Here is a 25,041-nt window from a genome sequence, read left to right as displayed (position 1 = left end):
AGCTTTGGGAAATGACACCCGCAAACTCTCTCCTCTTACCGACCCCAGCCCGTCGGGCACGGGAAGGGGCTTTGCTGGGTCTGCAGGGCAGCGTGTTCCCTGTGCACGGCGCAGCCAGAGCCGGAAAACCTCCCGAGCCGGGACACTGGGGATGCCGGCAGAGGGAACTGTTATAGCCCTCGGCTGCGAGGAGAAACTTGTTCAGCTCAACAAAGGAAAGCCCTTAATTACAGATCTCTGTTCAAGAGCTGCAGCTTCCAAGTAGCTGTTTAAAACCAAACCTCCCACTCTTCTCCTCTCCCTCCTACCCCAACCCAATTTCTTATAAACTTAATGTAAATCAGTTTTGATTTACTGTATCTTGCTGCTTCAGTAGAGCAAACAATTTAGGCTTCTCCCCCTCCCCTCTGTTTTCTCTGGGTACTTCTCTAGAGGTGAAACAGCTGTTCAGATGAATGAGCTGCACTGTATAAAGCAAGAGAGTGGCTTAACCTGATTCCAGTTGTTCTTGAATTTCACTTTTTTTTTTCTTTTTTTTTTTCCCCCTGCCTTTCCCTTAAATGGGGACTTGGGATTTAATATTCAGGGCTCGTCCATCCTGTCTCTACCTCTTTTCCTCCTCCTCTTGCTAATAGCTAGTCCGTGTGAGTTGTGCTGCTGTGGAGGAGGGCTTCTGTTTTAGCACCGCTTATTTGGGCTGGGAATTGGGATACAGATTTCCATCGGCGTGTCAGAGGCACAGAGCGGGCACCAGCCTTGTGCCTTGTACGGCTCTCGCATCTGGTGCAGGTTTCGCCCCCGGGTGGGGGGGGGGTTGTCCACGGGGCTGTCAGAGAGGCCTCAGGCTGTAGGGGGTGTGATGTTAAACTACAGTAACTGTCAAAGGGTTTGAAACGGCAGAAAATTATAGGAGAGTAATGGGATAAACCTATCCCAGCTGGATCTGTTCCAAGGTACCCCCTTCCCAAAGCATGAGCTGCAATGAGAACCACATGTCATTTGTCTTACATATCTATTAGCCTGCAGATCTTTGTTCAGAGCTACCACGCTTACAGCAGTGTGGGCTGTGTCTCTGCTCACCAAAGACCTTCCCTGCTTCACACTCACAGTTTTCCCATGCCTCAGTGGTTTTGATGCTTTGTCAGGGGAACATGCCCCTCTCCAAGTCTATAAAGTGTTGTATAAAACCACATAAAGCTGATTTAAACAATGATGTTGGGAAAGCTGGTAGATTCTATTTATTTATTTATTTAGTTCAATGGAACTCTGCCATGTGAGAATCTCCTATTCTAGTTTAAAGCAGAGGGGGAAGTAAACGAAATTGCAGAGAGGAAAAAATCACCGGTGGATGTTGTGAAAAGAAAATTCAAGTGCTCAGTCAAATATCACACGTTGAAGCAATCTTTGTATGTTTTAATTTCCCCCTGAGTGGTGGAGTTTTGTTGTTGGCAAATGTCTTAACAGCTTCACTTTCTGATGGGAAAATCTGTGTGGGAAAACTTTCCCCAGCCACAATGTTGGACCTTTGGGGGGAGCCTCCTGCCGGGTGCAGCTTCAGGTTGGGAGAGCCGGAGTTTTCTGGATTTAATATGGTCCTCAACGGGAATGAGGTTTTTTGCTCTGAGTCTGACACTGATCTATGTGGGTGTGAAGGTTTTTTTTCAAGGACTGAATCAGACTGTTGTTAACACTGTTCAGTGTCCTTTTGCATTAAAATGGGATCTTGGTAGCACCTCAGTTATGTGAGGCAACAGCAGCTCTGTCACAGCAGAGTTTTCTGGCCTCTGCCCTGGAGAGGTTGTGGAAGAGACAAGATGGTGGGAAGGTGATTCCTGTTCATGACACTACATGGCCATTCTCACTTTTCTTCTTCAATCTTCCCAGTGAGTACTTTGTCCAGTGACTTCTGGCACTTCTCCTGAGTCAAAAATAAGCAGGGCCAGAGCATTGGAAGTTTCTGCCACAGCTCCAAGTTTTGGTATGTGTCAGCACATACTGATGGGATGCTCTGCAGTTGACATGTTTCCTTGATACACATCATGTTCCTGCAGTTGTCTTTTCCTGTCCTTGATCAACAGGTGAAGACATGATTGAACTGTTTGGGAATCTGCTATCAATATTTTAAAAATTTAACTTGTCGTAAGAGTTGTATTTCTCCAAGGGGGAAAGTTTCTGGGATCCTTTGTGCTGATATAGCCCTTGATAGGTAGGTTGCAGGCTGACTCAGAGATGGGTTCCTGAGGCTCCAAGGACTGCTGAACATGTTTTTCTGCCAGAAAACTAAGACCCTGGGCAGTGTAAGAAGCTTGGGGTGGTGGTGAAGGGAAATTTGGAGGAGAAAGTATAATTATTCACACCCTTCAAAACAAAACTATGGAATACTTGTTCTAGAGGAATGGCGTGTGCTTTACTTCCTTTTTTTAAGTTAAATTCTAGCTCCTGCTTAGCTTCAGTTGACAAAACTTGATTATTAGCCCAAAGACACTTGCAGTCCATCTTTGCACGTGCTTGAATTGCTTGGAACTTCTGATGTGCAAGTAATACAGAACAAAATCCAGGCATCAGTGTCTGTTGGTGTTGTACAGACTGCAGCAGCCTTGTGGGTCAGTGGGAAATTCCCGTTCAGCACGTGCATTTCTAACTTGCTGCTATGTTAAGGTGATGAATGGGAAGTGGGTCTTACCCAAAGCTTAAGAGTGGAGGGACTTGCTGCCAAACAGAAACCATCATCCTCCAAACTTGAGAAGCTTTGCTGAGTTAAGGGAAGCTTATTCCCATGCTGGAAGTAGCTTGGTTCTCAAAGAATGGCTGCGTCTGTGTTAGTTGTCTCTGGAATTGGCGTTCTCTCATTCTGTTTTCCTGTACTTTCTAATCGGTCATGCATCAGGGCCTTGTGAGCTCAAGTGTGGGAGTTAAACACTTCTGGCACTAGAAGGGCTTCAACTGGAAACCTCTTTGGATGTGAGGTGGAGGTAGCTGAAAGAAAACCCCCAAACATGAACCCAAAAGAAATGTAGGATAATAATTCTTTCTTAGAGTGAGCATTACAGCGGCATCACAGAAGTCATCTGGGTTGGATGCAAAGTCCAACTGTGACAGGCCTTCAAAACACACCTCACCCTAAAAATTTCTTCTTGTGAGTGAACATTAGAACCATGATGTTACAAACAACAGGACAGTACATGGCATCCTTATCCAGATTACCCTGGTAACTACATATCAGTACTTCTTTTGGTCACAGTAATTCCCAGTGCTTGTTACAGCAGTGATGTTTCTTGGGGATGGATATGGAGAGGAAAGTAATGTCAGTCCACTGGAATCTGTCAGTGCAGCTTTTCATTGCTGGAGACAGAGGTCAGGTGACTTTCATCCATTTCTTGTTGTGCATCAGAGCCCAGCCCAGGAGAGCAAGACCTGGCTTCCAGCTCCTCCTTTACCAATGGTTTACTCCATGTCAGAGGGCAAATCGCTTTGGAACAGTTAAACATGCTCTGTGTGCTGCTTTGATGTGGGGAAGATATTTAAACAGACATCACCTTTTCTGTATTACATCTTGTCTTGCTTCCCCCCAAGAAACCTGAAGTGTTGATGCTTTCAGATGTTTAGCTGATGCTTGAAATATGTTGTCAATTATTCCTTGAGGCCACCAGTTTCTTAATAGGTCACTTGAATGTCTGGCTCTGGAGATCAAGATGTCTTGGTGGACCTGTTGTAGGTAGATGTCTTCTTTTCAGAATAACCACCTGTGTTGTGCCTGGTCCTACAGCTACACGTGCTGGGCTGGATTTGCTCCTCCCCAGCACAACTGCACTGTAGTGTAACAACCTCCAGCCTCTTAGGGGAGATTTTAGTACTTTTAAGTAATTGTGGGTCTCTTTATGTGATAGAAGCTTGTTCTTGATATTGAAAGGTGATCTGTACATCAGTATCCCAATTTATGCAGTCTGACAGAGCACTTTCAGAACATGTATCCGGAGTTTTCCTGTTGGATTTCTGTTAATTTTCTCTTTACCAGAGAAAGATGACTTGAACCTTATTTCGGCCTCAAATTCTGAACCTCTTGTGACTCTTAAGTGGGTGTGGAATATAAAACTCTACATATTGGCCAAATGTGGTTCTCTCTTTTTACTGACAGGATCTTGCTCTCTGAGTCATTCCCTCCATCACCTAATAGTCTGCTCCTTGCTTGGGGTCTCTGGTTTGCTGTGGGCTCTGAGGCTGTCAAGCAAACAAACCGGGATTTGTATCACGCTGAGTCCTCTGCCCTAATTCCACTTTGAACTGCCTGACCCAGATAACCAAGGGGTCAGAAGGTCTTGAGCTCATCACGAAACCCTGGAACTATCTGGTGTTTGTCTCCTGGACTTTGCAACCATATGATCTTCATCTGACTCGTGGGGCTCAGTGCTGTAACTTCACAATGCCATTAGCAGTGGAACCGATGGCAGTGTAAGGGCCTGGTGACACTGGAATGGCTTTGTAATACCAGACGTAACTGGAGTTACTGCAGTAAATTATTCCTTTAGGAAATCTACCATCCTGTCTTTCCAGCTGCTTGTGTGAATCATTTCCTCTCAGGTAGGTTTCATTTACCAGCCTTAGGAAGAAAAAGGGAGCAGAGAGGCAAAACAATGGGTGGCAGTGAACTTGTGCTCCCCTTGGATAAATTAACAAACGTGTCCCTTTCAATAACCCTTATTTGTTAATTTTCTCAAAGCTGAGCTTGGCAGTGTCCTAAAATCCTGGTTGAAACAGGCAGGTTAGAAACTCCACAGGTTTTCCTTGGGGTGTGATTCTGTGACACTTGAATCATAGAATAGTTACTCACATCTTTGTTTTATTGGATTGTCTTGATAAAGGGGGAAAAATGAAGAATGACTTTCAGATAATGATGGACTGAAAGCATAGAGTACTTTAGGGCTGCTGCAGTAGAATAGTGGACCAGCCACTTGTGCTTTTTGCTGCATTAGACCTCTAGCATGTCTGGAAAGGTTACTGGTTTGTACAGCACAGATGCCTCTCCTGTAGGGTAATATCAAAATTCATCTGACCATGTTTCTGCAATATGCACAAAGCTCTCGACTCACTTTTAATTAGGCAGATCTAGACAGTGCTTAAACTTACTTCCACTCAGGCATAATGTTTGTTTTGAGGCTTTGAACACACAGCTAGGCTGTGCCAACTTAGATATCACAAAGATTCTGTTGAGGAGCATGGCTGCAAAAGTCAAAAGTGATACTGATTGGGTTCCTGTCTTGCATTTTTCAGCTTTTTATATAGTTGAATAATACTAAAGCTCCTGCTTAGTTTAACTATGCACAGTGTTGTACTGATCTGAGTTAGTCCTTAATGGTGCAGAAGCAAACAGAGTGGGAACTGTGATATTGTTCCTTATTGGTTTTGTTCCTTTCTTGGAAGAAATGATTCCTTGATGTGAAATTTATTGCATGGAATAACATGGTTTAGATGCTTTGACAAGTTTGGACAAAGTTTGATGGTTTTGATAAGTTTAATGTTTTCTTCCTCTTGGAATTGAACAGATGTGGAAGTAAAGAGTGTGCTTGGATGAAAGTGTTGTGTGTAATGTCTAGCTAGGCTTGATTGCTTGAATCTTTTTGGGAGGACTAACAAATAGGAAGCTGTTTCAGACTCCTTTTTAGCTTCCAAAGCTGGGAAATCATAGTTCTGGCAAAGAAAAAACCTCTCCTATCTGTCTAGAAATGGCTTTCCCCCAGAGGCCCACACAGTGGATGCTACTGAGACAAAAGCTGAAGGCAACTTCATAATGTTTCATGTTTGGAACAGATCAGTCTCTTCTTCCATATCAACATGGTTTATCTGGAAAACAGAATCTGCCACTTAAAAACATAGTAGTTGATTTTGAAAGCTCTTTGGAACTGAGAAGGTATCTGTGAGATTCTCTTATTGTAGGACTCTACCCCTGTGTTTTGGGTGTCTCCTGTCTGTCCTCCAAGAGCTGAGTAAGGCTGTCCTTATCCAGCCACCTTCCTTTGTGCTGAGCAAACAAACCATCTGTCAAAACTTTCAAGCTAACATGAGGTACCACTACATAGGAATGCCCAGTTCACGTCCAATCTTGACATCAGGTTATGTAGTCAAATGTCTTTTTAATCAATTCCACTTTTTCTGCCTCCAGGAACTGGGTGGAAGGGATGTTCTTTGCAGTGTTTGCGCTGGATACAGGCATGTGTTTGCTCAGAGCATCTCAGAAATGCCACTGCAGTGAAATCATGAGGCAGGGGAATATTCCCTGGATGTGGTTGTGTAACCAAGTTGTACTGAGTCTGTAGAGTTAAGAACAGGTTCAGTTTTGTTTCTTCTGGGTGTCCCCCCACTTTTTTTTTTCGTGGGTATATGTGTGCTCTAAAGAGGAGTTGTGTTTGTCTCTCCAGATGGACAAGACTCTTGCTTCCTGCTTTCCACTTCTCAATGGAATAAAAAGACCAAGGCTGTGGGAAGGAGTGCCTCATAAAGGCTGTGCAGGCCAAGGTGTGTCATGAAAGGTACCTGTTTCATGTGAGAACAGTTTTGGGGGTGGACACTGAGGAAGGAGGCACAGCAACTGCAGTTGCAGGGCTGAGTACTAAGGTTCCTGGTCTTCTCTTCTGTGTGAGAAATGGGAATAGGATGCTCCTTACCCTGTGCACGTTGGAGCTGTTTAGGACTAAGAAAAGGCAGCAGCGTAGGTGCTAAATGAGCTAAATACTCCGTTTGCCCTGTTGTGATGACCCTGTGAGATGGGATTGCTCAGTGAAGGCACTGCACAAAAACTTCCCCTCTTGTCCATGGCTCATTTTGTTCCCGGGGTCAATCAACATCTGCTTTTTCCCCCCAGGACTTTGCTTATTTAGTCGTTCAAAAGTGTGGTGCTGGGAGTTCTCAGCTTGGTTGGGAATGCTCCTTCTCCTTGGGAAAGGGCTGGGGGCAGATGGGTTGGTGGGATGACATAACGTCTCTGTGCCGGGGCTCCCATTGGCCCGGTGCAACCGTGCCTGGTGGGGTGTGGTAGCCCCGAACGGAAGGGCAGACATTTCTTTTTTGCTGTGTGCAGCTCAGCCCTTATTAAACTCAGATGTTTCTAACCCCTTCCTCCAGGCTCTCATTATTGCTGTAAACACAGCAGAGCACTGGGAGCTTTTTCAAATCCTCATTTGAGGCAGCAATGGGTGACAGCTTTCCCGACGTGAATTTAACACTCCAACCCAAGGGAGATTCTGCCTGTGTTTTCCCTAAAGAAAAAACTTTTTCTCATTTGATGCCACTTCTCTTGCTCCTGCCTTGGGTTTCTTGGCTTCCTTGATTCCATCTCGTACTTCCACAGAACCTGTCTGGTTTCTGCCACCCTGCTCAATGTGGGCTGTCTGGCTGCTTTGTCTCATTGCTGTATCTTGTGCAAACTTGGAGTTGGTTGCATTTTCAGTGGCAGTGAAAGCGATGCCAGCTAAAATAAGGTTTCTGTTGCTGTGCTAGGATAACTAAAAAAGGCTCTCCTGGAAGAAACACCTAGATCTGCCTGTCAGCAGGTCTGTATCTCAGCTGTACCTCTTCCAGATTTACTGTGTGGCTCTGACAGAAAATGATATTTCAGCTTTTTGTGGAGGGAGAAAGAGAGGAGAGACTGCCATGGTAACAGGGCCTTAGATGCTTCCTACCTATGAACCACACTTCACCCAGTGTGAGCTACTGTACCCCTTCAGGGGAACTTAGGAATCCTTGGTATCTCTGAATATAACCTGTTAACTTTGAGGTATATTTTTAATCTTCTTGCACTCAGATCTCCAAGGACTGTATTCATTGCAAAGCTACTTAGGAGTCTCAAATATCCATTTAATATCATTCTTTTTCTGAGCTGAGAAATTCTTGGCCCAGTGAGGTATTAGGGCTGCTCTGTCATAGCAGTGACTTGGTAAAAGCTGTGTTCCTGCAAGATCTCTGAAGGTTTCTGTCAGAACATCTGTAGGGCTTGTTCTCATGACATTCTTGTATCACTCTAGTCTTGTGTCCCTCATAAATTGAACTGAAGAACTCTTGATGGTTCAGAACCAGGATATGTCAGGTGTTGGGAAGATCATTGCCATTATGATGCAGTATTTAGTCACTGGAAATCCAAGTGATTTCCTTTTGGAAATCCAAGCTGTCCTAAGACTTTGGAAGATGAGCTACCTTGTTGCAAGGCTTTCAGTCTGGTCCCTCCAGTCTCTGACTTGGTTTAAATTGCCCTTCAAGAGTTTCTGGTGCATGGGAGGTACAGAGAGCTTTTCTCATTTGGGTCTCTACATCCCCAAGAAAACACTGATTTAATTAGTGCCCATTGCAGCTTTGAGGTGAACTTTTTATACTGCTTTTAATAAACTTTAAAGCTAAAATGGCAGAGCTCCTGAGAACTGAACTGTCAGCTTGTGTCTGGCACTGGCATTGGCAGTGCAGGACAGAGAAAATCTGATATGCTTAAGCTTCAGTATTTCAACATGGCAAACCCTGCTAACCTAAACACTGAGGGGGGAGCTGCATTCTTTGCTATGCCTAATCTCTGTATTTTGTTAAACATGCATTCCTGCCAGAACTTTATTGGACAGAACAATAGTGACCAGCTGGGCAAGTGACCCTGGCTTTTCTGGTCGGCAGAGGAATTCGGCATCTGAGGAGTTCAGATTCTCATGTGCAGCTTAAAGTGATCTGGATTTAGTTGCTTTTAATTATTAGCTGGCTGATTCATAAGGCTTTGTTTTCCACACTCTTTCCCAAGAAAAAGGCTATTTTCTTAAATGCTCAATGTACATTCTATAGAACAGCACAAAGTCTGGGAACTGAGACTTGCAAGTTCTCTCTCTTTTTTCTTTCTCCTAAATAAAATAGGAATAGTAATATTTCCCTTCATGTAAGGGAAGGCTCTGGGGAGTATTTCATGAGGGTGTGGTTATGTCTTGGAGGGAAAACTGCAAAATCCAAAGTACTGTATATGAATATATGCAGAAGTTTATAATAAATCTATGAATGATAATACTTGGCACTTGTATAAACTTCCACTTTTACAGAGGTCGTTGTGCTCCCTGTTTACTGCACCTCTCTGAGCCTGGAAAGTCTTTGGGAGTTAGTCTTTGCAGAGAAGGATTTAGTTTGAAGGGGAAGCTGAGAGGTGAGAGAGGGAGCTGAGCAGGGCAGGCTGGATTGCCCAGCAGCAGAGGGCTGGGGGATGGCACAGGCTGGGGTGTTTTCCTGTCCCCAGTGCCAGTGAAGGTTTTTGGGACCCTGAATGTGGGACACACCTTTAAAACCAGCATGGACTGACAGGCTCAGGGCAAAACTGCCTGTGGCCAAGTGCTCCAAGGCTGGTGCTGTTTGGTCACACCAAAGGCAGGTCTGGGCTGGGATGCTGCTGCAAGCTTTGTGTTCCCATCTGATGTACAGCAGAGAGCAAAAAGGCAAATTTGCTCTGTAGGATGTTCCAGTGCTTGGCTTAATGCTGCTGTAAATCAGCGTAACCTGCAGCAAAAGCTCCAGTCTCCCTGCAGTGTATTTCAGGATACAGCACTGAGCCAAAGGGCTTAAACTATCACACAGTAAAATGCTGTCTCTTAGGCAGCTGTTACTGGAAGTCACTAATGTATATCACAAATGATACAAAAATTTTGGATTACAAAGTGGTAGGAATTCTTAGGCCGTCAGCCTGTGGATAAGCTCTGAATGAGTGTGCATTGCAAGCAGAAATAATAGGATCTCGTTTTGCCAAGCACCAGAGAAATACTTGAGGCCTGATAGTGTAATTAAAAGTCTGCTCAAACCCTTGCAAGACCTCTGCAACCAAACCCATTGGAAATTTATTGCAAGGACTGCAGCAATGTACTAATTTTCTTGGGTAACGTCCTTTGAAACAATTGAGCTCTCTAATTATGTCTGTCAGGCCTTGCCGAGTGGTTATTGGTGTCTGAACTAGAAGGTTTTCAAAGTAACTTCTGCAAATGACTGTAGAACTTTGCTGAAAGTAAATTTTGAGCTCCCAGGTACCATTTGGAGAAGTTACTGGATAACCTTTGGGAAGGTTAGGGTGAAGCTGTGTCTCTGCACTGGCTGGGAAGAGCGGGGAGAAAAGTGGGAATGTGGAAATTACAAGAATCATCACAATTTGTCTCTTGAGTTGAATGCAATCAGAGACTGAATTGGATTATATTGGACAACACCTTGTGTCTGGGTTATGGATTGGTATCTGAGCATCCCTGTGGAGTTGAGGGTCACTTTGTAGGGCACCTCTGTGAACTCTGATGTGTTTGGGGGTGGTTTTTTGTTGGGTTTTTTTGTTTGTTTATTTTGTTTGGTTTTTTTAATCAACCAGAAAACTCCAGTTAAGACCAACACCAAACCCCACGAAAGCATTTGACCAGAATTGGGCACTTCCCATGGACTTTTGGCTGAAACGTTGCCAGTAAGAGTTAAATAGGTGAACAGGTGCTGCTCCCATGGTCAACCTGGCAGCAACTGGAACCTGTTTGATAGCTGCTCTGTCACTCCATACTCTGAGGTTCAGCCAGCCTTTTTGACTTGTGTATGAGAGTGGTTTCAACAGAGACTCACACCAGGTTTTTTTGCTGTAAGAAGCACGTGACATGAGTGTGTCACAGCCAGTTAATTTGACATTCAGCTCTGCTGTTTTCAGATGGACATCCCTGTAGACTTCCTTAGAAAAGGCTCAAGCGAGCACTGTTTAGGTTGGACACCAGGAACAGGTTTTCCTCAAAGGGTGGTTGGGCACTGAGCAGGCTCCCCAGGGCGGTGGGCACAGCCCCAAGCCTGAGTTCAAGGAGCATTTGGACAATGCTCTCAGGCAGGTGCTGGGATTGTTGGGATGTCCTGTGCAGGGCAAGGAGTTGGGCTCTTATCCCGACGAGTCCCTTCCAACTCAGAGTATTCTATGATTCTGTGTTGCAATGGCAGTTCTGGTTTTGGTTGCAGGGTGGCTAAATTTGGCATCATCCTTTGCTGGGACACTGCACATAAAAATTTCTCCAACCTGTGCTGAAAGGTGTACAGGAAAACTCTCATATGTGTGTGTGAGGGGGGGAAAAAACATGAGCAGCTTGGAGCTGTGCCATGTAAAGGCTGTTTGTGTACATACTTGGTGCAATAATAAACACAGACTGTTACTGAGCAGCCCTGTGTCATTCACAGCTTTGTTGGTTTGCCTGCAGTAAGAAAAAAAACTAGTAAGCTGTTCTTCCCAAACTATGAAAAAGGTACCAGAAATACAGAATAGCTGTCACCCATCGATAAAATTCAGGTTATAACTGCTTGTTTTAGTCAAACTTCTTCTGCACTACTTGTGTCACTCTTCATCCTCTGATTGAAAAACTCTGCCTAAATAGAGCAGGAGGAAAAACCTTCATCTCTCTTTAATGGCTTTGCCTTGAATTTGCCCCAAGCTTTTGCAAGTAGTGCCTGTTTCAAATGGGATGTGGGTGTGTGCAGTGTCAGCCACTCCTTTGCTCACACACACTGAGACCCCTCTCACCAATAACTCCAGACATTCCCATTCCCAGCAGAACAGTGAGGGATGCCTGTGAAGCCTCTGCTTTAGGAGTAGGGATCATCTGTGTGCATCAGTTTGCACCCTCACCAAGGCTGTGCTTCAAATGCTGTTGTGGAGTTTTCCCCTTTGCTGTGGAGGAGCAGTTTGGTTGCTCTGCCCTTTTGCATGGGCAGGTAACTTTAAACTTCGACGACCAAAAACCTCTACAACCCCCTGTCTAATGGAGTTTGCTGTACAATTCCCCCCAGAACAGGGCAGGAATTTTTCTGACCACATGTCTGTATCTCAGACCTCCTGCTGTCCCCTCTCTTGCTCAGTGCTGCCTTCTCCCCATCCGGTTTCCCACGTGTGTACTGGGGAATGTTTCAAGGCAGTGTTATCATTCCTAAGGAATCTACTGTTCGTGCACAGGCTATGGAGGGCTGTTGTTTTTTTGGTTTTTTTTCAGCTGTTATTACTTGGCCAAATCAAACCCATTTTCCACCTGGATACCGACATGTAGATCTCCTCCCTCAAGACCATCTCCCTTCCAAAGAGAGGCTTCCAAAGCACCGAGGCACTAAAGCGGTTTCTTAGATTGCTCAAGAATTTTTTAATAACAGGGGAAGGTGTTGGTGTTTCTGTTCACAAGAGAAAGCCTTGCTTTTTTTAAGCTCTCTTTTTTATTTCTAATGAACAAACTGGATTGCAGCAAGGTTTAAAAGGAGAATACACATAATTGTTCTTGGCTAGAAATGAGCTGTGGAGATTGCTTCCAAAAGCTTCCCAAACCAGGGAAAGCTTAGGAAGTTGTGTTAACAGCAGAAGAACCTTTTACATTGAAAATAGGTAAGTAGAGCACTTAAGTTTGTAGATGTCTCTTTACAGTCTGTCTGTAGACAGATATCAAAGTGCAAAGGGTTCTGTGTGATTAAAACAATCTGCTTAAAAGTGAGTTTAAAACTTGATGAGGCAACACAGTGTTCACTAGCAAGGGTTTGGGACTCCTGTGTGCAGGAGAGCTGATCCACAACAAATGCTGTGTACTTATATTTTTTTATGGCATTGGATGGATGCACCTGGGAGAGTGGAAGAGTGGGAATGTGGAGGAAGGTGAAAAGGGGGGTGCTGGTACAACAGATTGTTGTACCTGTAACTACCCTATCCAAACTGTGTTACAGTCACAGGGAGTTCTGAATGAGGCTTCTACTTTGTGCAGAGGAAGCACTTTGAAAGGGCTCCTGATTTGGCAACTGGGAAGTGTTTTAGGGCAATTCCCTTCATTGAGATGGGAACTGGGAATGACTGGCTTGAGAGGGAGCCAAGGAAGGGAAAGATGTGATCGACTAACCATCCATGGATATGGACGTGTTTGTAAAGGCTGTTGCTAGTTTACTACATTAAAGGTGAGTTTTGAGAGTTTTAGGCTGTGCAAGTCAGAATTTATTAACCTTGAAGCTATTGATGCATCCTCCTGCCTTAGCTCCCTGCTTCTGAACTCCCTCCCAATGTACCCTTGAATCAAAACTGACTGTTGTAAAGGGCAAACTCAGCTCTCTGATCACACAACAGATCCCACTTCTGATGTTCCTACTTCCCTACACATGAAACTCCCATGGGTGTGACTGGAACAATAGGATTATTTTCCAAATTATTTTTTATTGTAGTAACGCCCAGGACAGCCTTGTGCCAGACATGGCAGACGTGGAATGAAAAGTTTTCAATTTAAATAGCAAATTAACACACAGGCTTTGGGGGTTGTTTGTCAGACTGATTAACACTTTGAATGCCCAGGCAGAGGGGTTTTCCAAGGCTTTGTTGTCACTGAACTGGGTCTCACATGGCTCATCTTGGGATCTCTGAGCTGGGCAGGCGAAAGACATCTTGTTTAATCCACTCTCCACAACACAGCCTGATGTTCAGAATGACCTTGGCACATCAGCAGAGCAGTTCCTGGAGAAAAGTGCTTGGCTCTTGAGGTACAGACATGTTGGTGGGGTACAGCTGTCCCCAGAAGAATCTTCCTGGAGCACCAGCACTATTCTTGTCTCAGGCCTGGTGCAAATGCTGGCTGATGGGTACCTGAACTTCAGTTGCCTCACTCAACACAAGAGGCTAATCTGACAAATTAAAAAGGGAAAAGAGAAATTGTTGATCTCAAAGCCAAATAAGAAGATGGATTTGTCTAGACTGGCTTATTGTTTCTAATCACCTCCTCCAGCACAGGAAACATTAGAGAGCTGTAGGGTTTTCTTGCACTTGAGGAAAGGCTGTTTCCTTGGCAGTTCCAATGAGGTTGTCATGTCTGGCTCTTGGGCAGTCACTGGAAACAGGCTGAGCCTGCACACACCTACTGCAGCTTCACTCTAGGAAGAGAGGTCCCTTTGGCTCCTGAAATCCTGTTCCCAGCAATGATGGGGAACCACAGGATAGGTAATTATTTTAGAAATGTCTGCTGTGTAGTCCCTTGTATACCAGAGGCCACAAACTCCTTTATCAGTTGCTGAACAAACTGAAGACCTGGACTGAGTGAAATAATTGTGATGTGCCACGGGAAAAGAGAAGGAGGGAAAGCAGGTGGAAAATGTGTTGCTAGAGGAGTCCTGGGTTCAGTTTACCTGACACAGCTGTCTGTACAGGTATTTCCAGTTGCATCCTAACACTTGTGAATCTGAAGCTGATGCTCTGATCTGGTTCTTGATACCTTTTGGGGCTCACTGCTCTGTTGAAAAACAAAAAACCCCCACATCTGAATTCCCTTAAGGAGAAACCAATGTGTTGTCTGAGGGATCTTCAATATATATATTTTTTTCTTTTTAGCAAGCAAAAGAGTGTACCTGTCTCTAGTGACAGCAGAATCCCCACTGTCCAGCTCCAGGAAGAACCCAAAACCTGCCTGTCCCCCGGGGAGATTAACATCATGCAGTTGATAGGAAGCAATGACTTGATCGTGCCATCTTATTTTTTCCTCTGATATGCTCAGCACTCCCCTTTTGACATTGCCTTTTGTTCTTGCTGTAGTTTGTGGTTTTTTGGTGCCAGTATAATGCTAATGAAAAACACTGCTGTGCTTAGGCCCAGTGACCCTGTCATGCATGTGGCATTCACTGCTGCTGGTGAGTGCTGGGGCTTTGGCACTGGGGGGCTGACTGTGAAGCACAGAGATGTTCTGTTGCCCATACAGAGCTCTATAAGCAAACAAATAAATTTGGGAGCAGCCCCTGCTCAATCCTGGCAGACTGGCTGTCCATGCTGATCCAGGCTCTGGAGGGAAAAGGGTGTGATTTGAAGGAGATACTGAAAGCAGCAGGAGCCTCATTTGTCCGTTTTGGAGGACTCGAATTGTGCAAAGTGTTGTTTTGTTACTGGGTGATGTAGCAGGGGGAAATAAAGACAGACTGACTTTGTGGGTGGTGGAGGAGAGGCTGTACCACAACAGCAGTGCTAGTAAAGCACAGGATGCTGCTACAGGGTTTTGCTGACTCTTTATGCCAGTTTTCTTCATATTTTTCTCTCTGCAAAGGTTTTGAGGTTGAGCAGTTGTGTGTCAGTGTCCTGTCCTTCCACTTAAAATTCCCACTCCACCTCCAGCTAATTCAAAGTTAGAGTTTAATTCTGAATGGATTTTTGTAAACTCAGAGGTACTGACTTTTATCAGTTAGTCTTGTACTTGTAATGAGGATCAGGATCCCTGTCCTTAGCTTAAGCTGTTCTAGATCAGATCCTCAGAGGAGGACACAGCCAAGTGCCAAATGTAGACTTTGAACACAGGGATCTGTTTCAGATTAAACAAATCCCAGCTCTCTACTTTCAATCAAGGTCTTAAGGATTTTTTTTTTTTTCTGTGATCTCACCCCTCCTTCCAAGGTCAGGCTGTTTAGGAATGAACAAACGAGTACCATGGATGTATTCACAGTATGAAGGTGTTAGACCCATCTACAACCAGGTTATCCAGCTGTGCAAAAATGTTTAGACTCAGGTTCTTCTTTTGAAAGGCTTTCAAGGAGCTTTTATGTTGCAAAAATGACTTACTTGGTTGTAATTGTGCATGATTTCCACGCTGCATGGATATCAAATGCCAGATTCCATCAAGTCAGTCTAATTTAACAGAGACAGATTCCATGGATATTTTTGTACATTTCCTCTTTCTTCCCTCTGTGAACAGTGGAAACTACTGTCTTCTCATTGATTGTGATAAGCTCAGGGGAGGGAGCAGCAAAACATTTCAGTGCATAGAAAAATGTCTGTAAAAGCAAAGCACTTCAAAGGAGTGAACCCCCCCTTTTATTTCTGAGCACTCAGTCATGGACTAACTTCTTTCATTTCCATGATGAGGATAATTATGGTTCAGGTCAACCATATTTATTGTTTGATTCAGCTGGAACGTGTCACCAGCAAACTCAGAAGGTGGGTATAAATCAGAGGGGCTTTATGCTGGAGAAATTCACCTTGTACCTTCTCACCCCTGTCCCCATATGAACAGGCATAGAGGGCCATGATTAATTTATTATTAATAAGAATTATAATTATTAAAATATGACATTAATTAAAATATTAATTTATAATTATTAATAATTATAATTATTAATTACCTGCCTGATCAACCTTTTCTATGTTTGCTTCTGCCTCTTATAATCCTGCATTTATATGAGGGATGAGGTACAGGGTGGCTCTGCTGTACAAATTAACCCATGTCTGTCATAGATGAGTGCTCTCATCTTCAGAGCCCCTCCTGCAGTAGCTGCAGCAGTTGGAAAATCCTCTTGAATGGGGTTGGGGATTGGAAGAGAAGGGGAGTGGTCTCATGGCTGAAGAAGCTGAACGTTGCTCTGGGGAGCTGCTTCCCTCCTTGTCTCTGAAGAAGAGTTGCTGTGCTCCATGGTATTTAGCTATTCTACTTCCAGGTGTTTAAAAATTCCAGTAGGGAGAAGTTTTCCCTTAACCCCTGTCGTCTCAGTGGCTGCAGAAGGGAAAGGTAAAATCTTGTGCAGTTTCCTATGAATTGAAGAAAGCTCAGCCCTCAAGGAAATGCTGTTTGGAGGGTCAACCCTGCACACAACAAAGCAAGGAAAGCACAGTTCAATGTGCTTGGCTGCAGAATTTGCTGAAGATTGAAGCGATTGTGCGGACTGAACTGTGTTTTCCTCCTAAGGTAAAGATTCCTCTAGGACTAAACTCCCTCCAGCAGGCTCTGATAATCCACTTTGTGTGGGAAAACTTGAGGCTTTTATTGGCAACTGAGTATTTGAAGTGCACTAAGCACAGGACATATTGCCCCCCTGGGGAAGGGTTATGCTATTGGGAGGTTCCGAGATAAATTGTCCCATCTTACTCGGGGAGCCAGAACTTATTTTTATGGCCACTTTGTTCAGACTCTTGTTGTGGGGGTGGAGTGGTGGTGTGAGCAGAGAGATTGGAGTTCCTTCCAATCTTTGTCTGACCAACACAGTGAACTGGGAGACCTGGAACTTGTCTTATTCTTGTTCGTGCCTCTGGCTCTCTGCTGCTTCAAATGGCTGCTGCTGTCTGGCTGCAGAAACACCAGCAACCTTCCAGTTTTATTTGTTTCCCAAAATGAATGGGCTGTTACAAAGATTTTTCTCCCTTTTTCACAGGAGTCAGGGTAACCTCTGTTAGTGACTGTGAAGTGCTTGGTGGGAGCAAGGCATGTGTAAAACATCAATATTGACAACAAGATTACTGTGGCTTGTCGTGTCTTCTGACTTGCAGACCTCTTAAAGCTTGTAATGGAAGAGCAGAACTGAACCCTGCCATCATAAGCTCGTGTACAGCCACCCCCTCGCCTCTGCCAGGTGGTCTTTGATGGATTCCTCAGCAATGGTCCATCAATCTACAGGCCTGAATCAATCCATCAACTCTGAACATTCCAATATTGTGGAGAACTGCTGGTTACAACTGAATTTTGTAGTTGGCTCTTTGCTGGACAACGAGCTGGATGACAGCCTTGATCCTGAAACCTAGTTACCTGGGGAGAGCAGGAATATGGCCAAGAACAGGAGAAACTTAAGCCCAGCTTGGCTTTCATCTGAGCTTTCCAGTAATATGGGATGGGATTGTTTCCTCTCTAGCCAGGTCACAGCAGTAAGGAGCAATCTGGCCACAGCCACCTGAATTAGCTGGGAAACTTGATCCTCACGTGATCGAAGCACATTCAGGGAGGGGTGTGTTTGTGGATAAGAAGGGAATAATGCAGTTTTGCAGAACTGGATTGTTCAGGAGATACCCCAGAGAGCCTGGCAGCCTTTGAATCTGGATTTCTGGGCATGTAGAGGGCAACTTCTGCTCCTGACCTCAGGGGAATATATAAATAACTAACCCTCCTAGCACTGGGCTCCAGCACACAGTGTATGGATTGCTGTTCTGGCAAAGCAAGTGGGATGCTGTACTATTTACACAGAGAAAAGGGCACAGTTTGCTTTCATTGAGTCAGAACGGCAACTTTTTCCCAGTGAAAGTCAGTGACCTTCTGATTTTATTGAAATTCCTCTCTAGGATTGCAGGGAAATTGATAGCTCCACTGAAAAATGTCATGAGGAAACTTGGGGAAATCTATCTAGCTATCAAAACACTCCTACTGTTTTCTGTGCCCTAAATGTTGATCTCTGCTAAGTATAACACACAGTGTGTTATCCTTATGGAAACAAAAAGATAATTCAGTGCAGTTGTTTACACAGGACAAAGCTTTAGGGCAAGTCACAAGCATCAGAAATGCCAACCTTACTGAGAGACTTCTGGGTTATTTATTGGGTCAGTTCATGCCCAAACACATGCAACAGGTGCTGATGAAACAATCCTGCACATTAACTGTTCCCCCACTCCCAGAAAGAATTCTCTTCCTCATGGCTTGGCCAGTTAAGTCTTGATGGTTTGAGCTTTTATGTTGGCACTGAGCTTTCACTGCAAGTACTAAACCCACACCAAATCTCTGCCTTACTCAGCTGCACAACAGCATAAAAGGCTTTGTGCAGAGTCCAGCTGGTAGGATTGTGTTTTGGAAGTGCAGCATTTCATGCTGGTGGGAGCCTGGTGTGCTCTAAGGCCATGGATATCGGGGAGTTGGAGCCACATCCTTCACTCCAGGGAGCACATCAGGTCCTGTGTGTGGGAGGTGGTGCCTGCTGTAGGTCTGTCCCTAACAGGGCACTGCAGCCAGTGGGTTTTGTGTGTGGAGCTGAGCTGCCATCCCATTGAAAGGAGTGATTAGGCAGGAATGTGGCTGCTTTCATTTTCGACTTGCACGCTCTTGATTAACCCGGCGACTTGCTGGGTCCTGATCACTTCAGCCCAGTGGTTTCTGACACTGCTCAGTTCGTGATCCCTTCTCCAGTGAAATGAAGCCTCCTAACAGCCAGTTGGCTTTTCTCTTGCAAACCACCTAGAATGTCCTCCAGGGACCCCCAGGAGACAGAGAAGCCTGGGGAGAAGCCAGTAGTTTGCACTAGGAAAAAAGCAGACGTTTTTGGGGGTGGATCTGTGAGTGAGCTGTGGTGTGAGCCTTTCTAAGGATTCACGGGGGGTGAATGGGTGGAGGGATCCCTCACACACCCCTGGAGTATCTGGGCTTAGGGAACAGTCCTGGGCAAATCCAGATGGTGAGAAGGGGGGAAGAGGAAGCTTGCTGTCAGTGTCTTCCCATCCATGAAAGGACTGTGCTAAGCTAACTCAGTCATGTTATCCAGGAATTAAACATTGATATGTGAGTATACGACTCTTCTGGAACCTACAGTGTTTTAGCTTGAGTATCTGTTACCTTACACTTCTCCACCCTCTGCAGTCTCTTTTCCCTCTCACTGTTGGATGACAGGCTGCACAGACATCCAAAATCTCCAGGGGATGAACTCTGCATCCAAATAAACTTCTGATGAGGGACACAGGAGGTTCAGAAAGCCAGTGGGGTGCAGACAGGGCTTCCTCTCTGGCATCAGAATCAAATTGCAGCTCCAACTCTCTCTGTAAGTCCAGCTTCCCCTTGAGATCCCTTGGCCTGTGCCCTGGAAGGTGAGAATTTCTTGTCTTCTCCAGTGTCCAAGTGCCTGCTTGTGCTGAGTCAGCAGAAAGCAGGCAACTCCCTCCCAGCATCTGCTGAGGGAAGGGTCTGTTTAAGCTCAGAATAGTTTTCAGTGTGTCCAAGTGGAAATAAACTATTGATTTTGTTGTTCCATTTAGCCTGAAAGGTCCACAGTAACATCCTGAACCTACACAGTAAATACAGTTGGGCATCTGCTGGCATCAACACCCATCTTCCCTCTGGAAAAACATGTCAGCTGGGAGCAAGACATGAGATCTTGGTCTGTAGTCCCAGAGTGAAACTGTTTAAGTCAGTAGCTCGTGGGCCACGGTCTCTGTTGCCAGTGAAGGTCTTCCAAGAACTAAATAGGCTGTGAGAGGAGGGTGTCCCTTTGGAAAAGACTGGGGACAATGGCCCCAGTGAAACTCATCTCTCTAAGCAAAGACCAATTCCTTGTGACACTGCAGGACGTGACGCTAAATACGCTGGTGATGAGCACCCATGAGATCCGACAGACCCAGCCCTAAAGGAGCTGCTGTTTGGATCGTTTTGTTTGCTTGGTTGGAATATTCTCTTGGAATAAGCAGCAATCTATTCTCTGCCATCCTGGATGTGTTCCAGTAAAAGTCCTAAACCTTCCTTCCTAGCATCTGTATATAATATAAAGGGTCATTTATAATCTCTGTAAGCCGTGATGGGGCCTTTCGTCACGTTGTGTGAAGCCTGCTTGCATTCTGGAGGCTGCTCTTGCTGACTTTTGGCTTGCAAAGAGAAATCTTGGGGTGGTTTTGTCTGTCTGTCTTCTTTCTGTCACAATCACTGTGCTCTTACATCTTCAGTGAGTTCCAAGCTGTACATCCCAATGCATCCTTGATCAGCTTGTCCCTGTCTGTCTCACCTGCTCGTGTGATGCCTAAAAGCTGTTTTTGTAGGAAAATTATGTCATTTATGGAAAGCCAAAAGTATGATGCTTTATCAATAGGAATCTACCTTTCACTCCTTGCTGTGGGTATCTTTAACCAACTTCTTTCTGTTGGTAAAGAGAGAAGTTGGAGAAATCTGTGTTCATGTCGGATTAGCTGAGTATCTTTGGGGTCTGACCATTTATTTTAAATTTTTTTTTTTGTGCCCTTGTGATCCACTCCTTTAGAGAAGACTCAAAGCGCTGAGGTGATGAGTGTTGTGCTGCTTTATCACTGTCACTGCACTCTGTGCTCCTGCTCAGGGAGGTGAAATGTTGTCCCTAGGTTGGAGTGAAGGGTCTGTTATCCTGCCTGGGGCTATCAGTCCTGTTCAGCCTGGCAAACCCAGGTGATGGCTTCAGGCAAGGAAAGCAGTGAATGGAGAGCTTCAGGGGAGCTTTTCACTTCCTCTAATGATTGATCCCTTTTATAACAGGTCCCTGAGCAGGTCATGTGGAGAAATGAACCTGGGGAAGTGTTGGGTTTCTCCCCACCCCAGCGTGCTCTGTCCTGTGGGCTGTAGAGTGGGAACAGCCTTTACCTTCAGCTGCTGCCCAAGACTCTGTCACTAAGTTGTAACATGGTCTGTTCACCACATCTCACTTTTGTGAAAGGCTTTTCCCAGGCAGAAGTTACAACTTGACTGCCAAACTCCTTGGACCTGCTCTATCTGGTCCTTGGAATAAGCTGTTCAAAGGTGTGAGACCTACTCAGATAACAGTGGGTTTGGGCTTGTTTAGAAAGAAAATCGGTGTGCCTTCCAGCCCCACCTGCTGAATGGAAACCCTGGCAAAACCAGCTTTGTACATGGTGTAAAACAATCAACCTTTCTTGCAGTTTTTGACATAGGCAGCCTGCACAGTGCCACCTGTTTAGCTCCAGATCCCCAAATGTAGTGCTAGACCCACAAGCTGGTTGAAAATAATCCTTGAAGGAACAAGATGGCATTAAATCTGGGTTTATGCAAGGGAAAACTAAAGAGGGTAACAATTAGTTTCCAATTTCTCCTTGGCAGTTGCAATTTTGAGCTGCCATTATATATTAACCAGACCAGATAGGCTGTGATAATCCCTCTGGCAATTGTGGAGTCTACCTCCATCACCTGCCTTTCTCTTCTGGGGTGTGCTGGGCTGTTCATCTTTATTCATCTCATTTCCCTTCAGGAATATGAAGCTCCCTATTTTCAGCATCAGATATGGAGGGGTTTGTTCAGAGTACAGTTGAATTTTTTATTTTTTTTTTATCTGATACAGAAGTGCTTTGTTTGTACCCAAGAAAGTGAGATAGGTTGTCTCAGAAGCCTACCAAAATCAGTATTAGAGTGAAATAATCAGTGTAGGATAATCCAGCCCTGCACCATGGAAACAGTACTAGTTCCCAGATAACTCTGGGAAAAGGCCAGAGGGACACGCATATAAGCTACATAACAGTTAAATCATTGCATGTGTAAATAAATATTTATTTGGATTTCATTAACGTGAGGAGAGGCACTCAAGCCCTTGATAATTGTACTCTGTTTTAAAATGTTTAGTAACTCTACTGTAAATTTGTTAGTATTTATCCCCCTTCATGCTCTGTTACATGTTGCTAGAGTGGATATTCCTGCTTCCTTCCTCTCCTGTGGTGGGGACAATTCCTTTACTCTTCACATCTCAATGAGTTTTGGTTTCCATAATTTCAGGACAGATATTTCTGGCATTATCCTGGCAGGGTCTGTGCGTGTGCAGGTGGTTTTACCTGACATGAAGTGCTTTCGCCCTGAGGCTTGTGCACAAGTGCTGTCCCTGTGATTGTTGTGAGCACTGGGCTCAAGGTAAATCAGCCAGAGCTGTGCTTTCCCCAGCTCCTCTTGTTCTCACCCTTTCTCCTGGCTGCTTTTCCTTCCACACTCAACTGGCCGTTCCCATGGCACGAGGAGATATCCAACACTACCCATCTGGACAAACCCCCTGACTAAGGCTTGGAGAGGTGACATGGCTGATTGCACCATGTGTGCAAGTGAAATGAAAGAAAAAAACTTTCCTTTGAATGATCACATTTCCAGTCTTTAGCTCTTGACTTTGTTTCATCTGGTTTTGTTCCTAAACTATGTGTGGAAGTTGTGTTGAGCCTGTTAAGGGATCTGATGTCATCAGGTGATCTGAAGCTTCATTAACCTCCTCTTTTTCCCTGTTTTGCTCTCTGTGTTCTATGATGTGGATGTCAGTAGAGACATTTGGGTACCAGGGTGCCTGATCCCTGTATATGCACCACAGATCCTCCATAAATCTGAGAGACCTGATTCTGTAAGACCTCCCCACCCGCTTGGGGTCACCTGTGACGTGACTTTAGTCCATGCTTCCCAACGAGGAATCCCAAAAGGGTTTGTGGTGAGCAAGGGAAGCTGCAGGGCTCTGGTGGCACTGGGCACACAGTCCCCTCTCCCTGGGTGCCCTGTGTGCCCATCCAGCTGCAGCTGAAGGGTCACTGAGCAGCTCACTGGCCCCATTGTCCTCTGTGGTGTTGGCTCAGCCTCTGGCATGTGTGCCTCCTATTCATGGAAATGGGAGCTATCCAGAGAGCAGAGGCTCCTGCAGAGATGGGAGGGGAATCCAAAAAGGGGAGAAAAAACAATAAATGCTGTAAATGGCAAATACCGGGGAAATTAAACTGCCATGGAGAAGGTGGTTTAGGGAAGGAGAAGGGGATCTGCAGGTGCATTTCCACTGTGCAGGCAATTTGATTTTTGGTGTGCAAGGTTGGGGAGTCATGGTGATACTTGGAGAAGGGATCAGCTGTATTGGGAGCTCTTGCTTTAAGAAGGGTGAGGAGCCAGGACTCCTCTGATTCAGCAGAGAATGCTTACATGAGCACTCTGTGTGTTTTGGAGCACAGGCTGGTATCTCCACTTCCCATTAATGACCCCAGTTCTGATTCCCAAGCAGTAGGAAAGCGCATCTCAAACCTGTTATAACTACGCTGAGGTACCAAAGCATCACAAAACATCCCATACCAAAGCAGTCACAAAAAACATGAACCAGTATTTGGCAAGCATGAAAGTAAAAATGAAAGTATCCTTCCCCCTCCCCCCAAGCATGTCAATGGAACCTAAAAGCTTTTTTGGGTGGGTTTTTTTTGTTTGGTTGGGGTTTTTTTTTGTGGGTTTTGTTTTTTTTTTGTTTGGGTGGTTTGGTTTTTTTTGGTAGTTTTTTTTTTTTTTAGTTTTGTTTTTCAGAGAAAGTCCCTGAGGGGTCTGTAGGTCTTATTTCCTCAGGCTGATACTGCAGCTCCTTCTGTCTCACACACCTTGCAGCGAGGAGGTCTTCTCTCTCTTGTTTTCTTATGAGACAGCCTAGGACACTCATCCCTCCCTCCCCTGTACTTTTCCTTGCCCACTTTCAGACTGTAACCTCACCAGGACAGCAGCAGGACTTATCCAGCACCCAGCTTGGCTGAACCCTGCTGACAATAAGCTCCACCACACCAGAAACCAGAATTTTCTAACTCTGCTGTTGTTCAGAATGGTGGGAGGCTGGAGAGCGATACCATAACGAGCAGGATGAAATTAAGACCAGTACAATGGGAACTGACTATCAGGAGATTTGGAAGACTTTTTTTTTTTCCCCTCAAGTCCCATTGTTTCTGATAAGTGGCAGAACCAAATTATGCACTATAAAACCCTGGCCTCTGAGGACCAAGCAAGAGGCGTTACTGGATCTCTTGTGGCTCAGGTTGGCAGAAGCTGGGAATCTTTCTGCAGCTATTGAGAGCAGAGGGTGGGGTGAGGAATGAAGACTGCAAGTTAACCTGGCTGTGGCTGGTGGAAGAAAGAACCTCACCTCCAGATACTTGCTCTGGTTTTGCTGTACCTTGGTCCAGCTCGTTGTGTTACTGGGGCTAATGATGTCCTTTCTCTCTGCAGGCACTGGTGTCACTACACAGTGACAAGGACAGTCTCCTGCCAGGTGCAGAACGGCTCAGAAACGGTGATCCAGAGGGTTTATCAGAGCTGCCGGTGGCCAGGACCTTGTGCCAACTTAGTGAGGTAAAAATCTTCATGTCTCACGTTGCCCAAATCTTGCTGCCCTTCCCATTCAGTTGGGTGGCTGGTAAGTACTGCAGAGAGGGCTGACATCAAGTGTGAGAACCTGCTTTGTGGGGCTGTAATAAAGGGGTGCCACTGGTGTTAACTGCAGAGTAACCACACGTGCAGGTAAGTGTAGCATTGCTGCTGATTTTAGGAGCTCTCTAAACACAGACACAGAGTCTAGTTTAGAAATGAGACATTATTTATTCTGTGCAAGGTAGAGGTTTCCACAAATCAAGTACACCTTTAATACAATAAAACTTACATGAACCCCCCTGTCTAATATATATTCTCCATCTGCCTAAGGCATATTTATTTATTTGGTTGATGTAATCTCACACAATGCTTGAAACACAAAGTTCTTTTCATTAAGCAACTTCTATTGTAGAGGCTATCTGACAACATCAGTTATGTTTACAAAAGGAGACATAATTCAGCCTGGGGACAGATAATTCAACTTGAA

General features: G+C 45.0%; 1 protein-coding gene across 6 annotated transcripts in view; it reads left to right on the top strand.

The window, feature by feature from the left end:
* Positions 1-25,041, top strand: part of COL26A1 (collagen type XXVI alpha 1 chain) — a 181,679-nt gene that overhangs the window by 14,788 nt on the left and 141,850 nt on the right. For all 6 annotated transcript variants that reach the window (XM_027690959.1, XM_027690960.1, XM_027690958.1 and 3 more), the window contains one exon: positions 24,414-24,536. Coding sequence is in view for 4 of the 6 variants with exons in the window: in XM_027690958.1 (XP_027546759.1) it covers positions 24,414-24,536 (123 nt within the window). In the remaining 2 variants the exon portion in view is untranslated. The remainder of the gene's footprint in view (positions 1-24,413; positions 24,537-25,041) is intronic.

The sequence above is a fragment of the Neopelma chrysocephalum genome, unplaced genomic scaffold (genome assembly GCF_003984885.1).
Source record: "Neopelma chrysocephalum unplaced genomic scaffold, ASM398488v2 Primary Assembly neopelma1_82, whole genome shotgun sequence".
Classification (NCBI taxonomy): Eukaryota; Metazoa; Chordata; class Aves; order Passeriformes; family Pipridae; genus Neopelma; species Neopelma chrysocephalum.
This window is presented reverse-complemented; position numbering and strand designations above follow the sequence as displayed.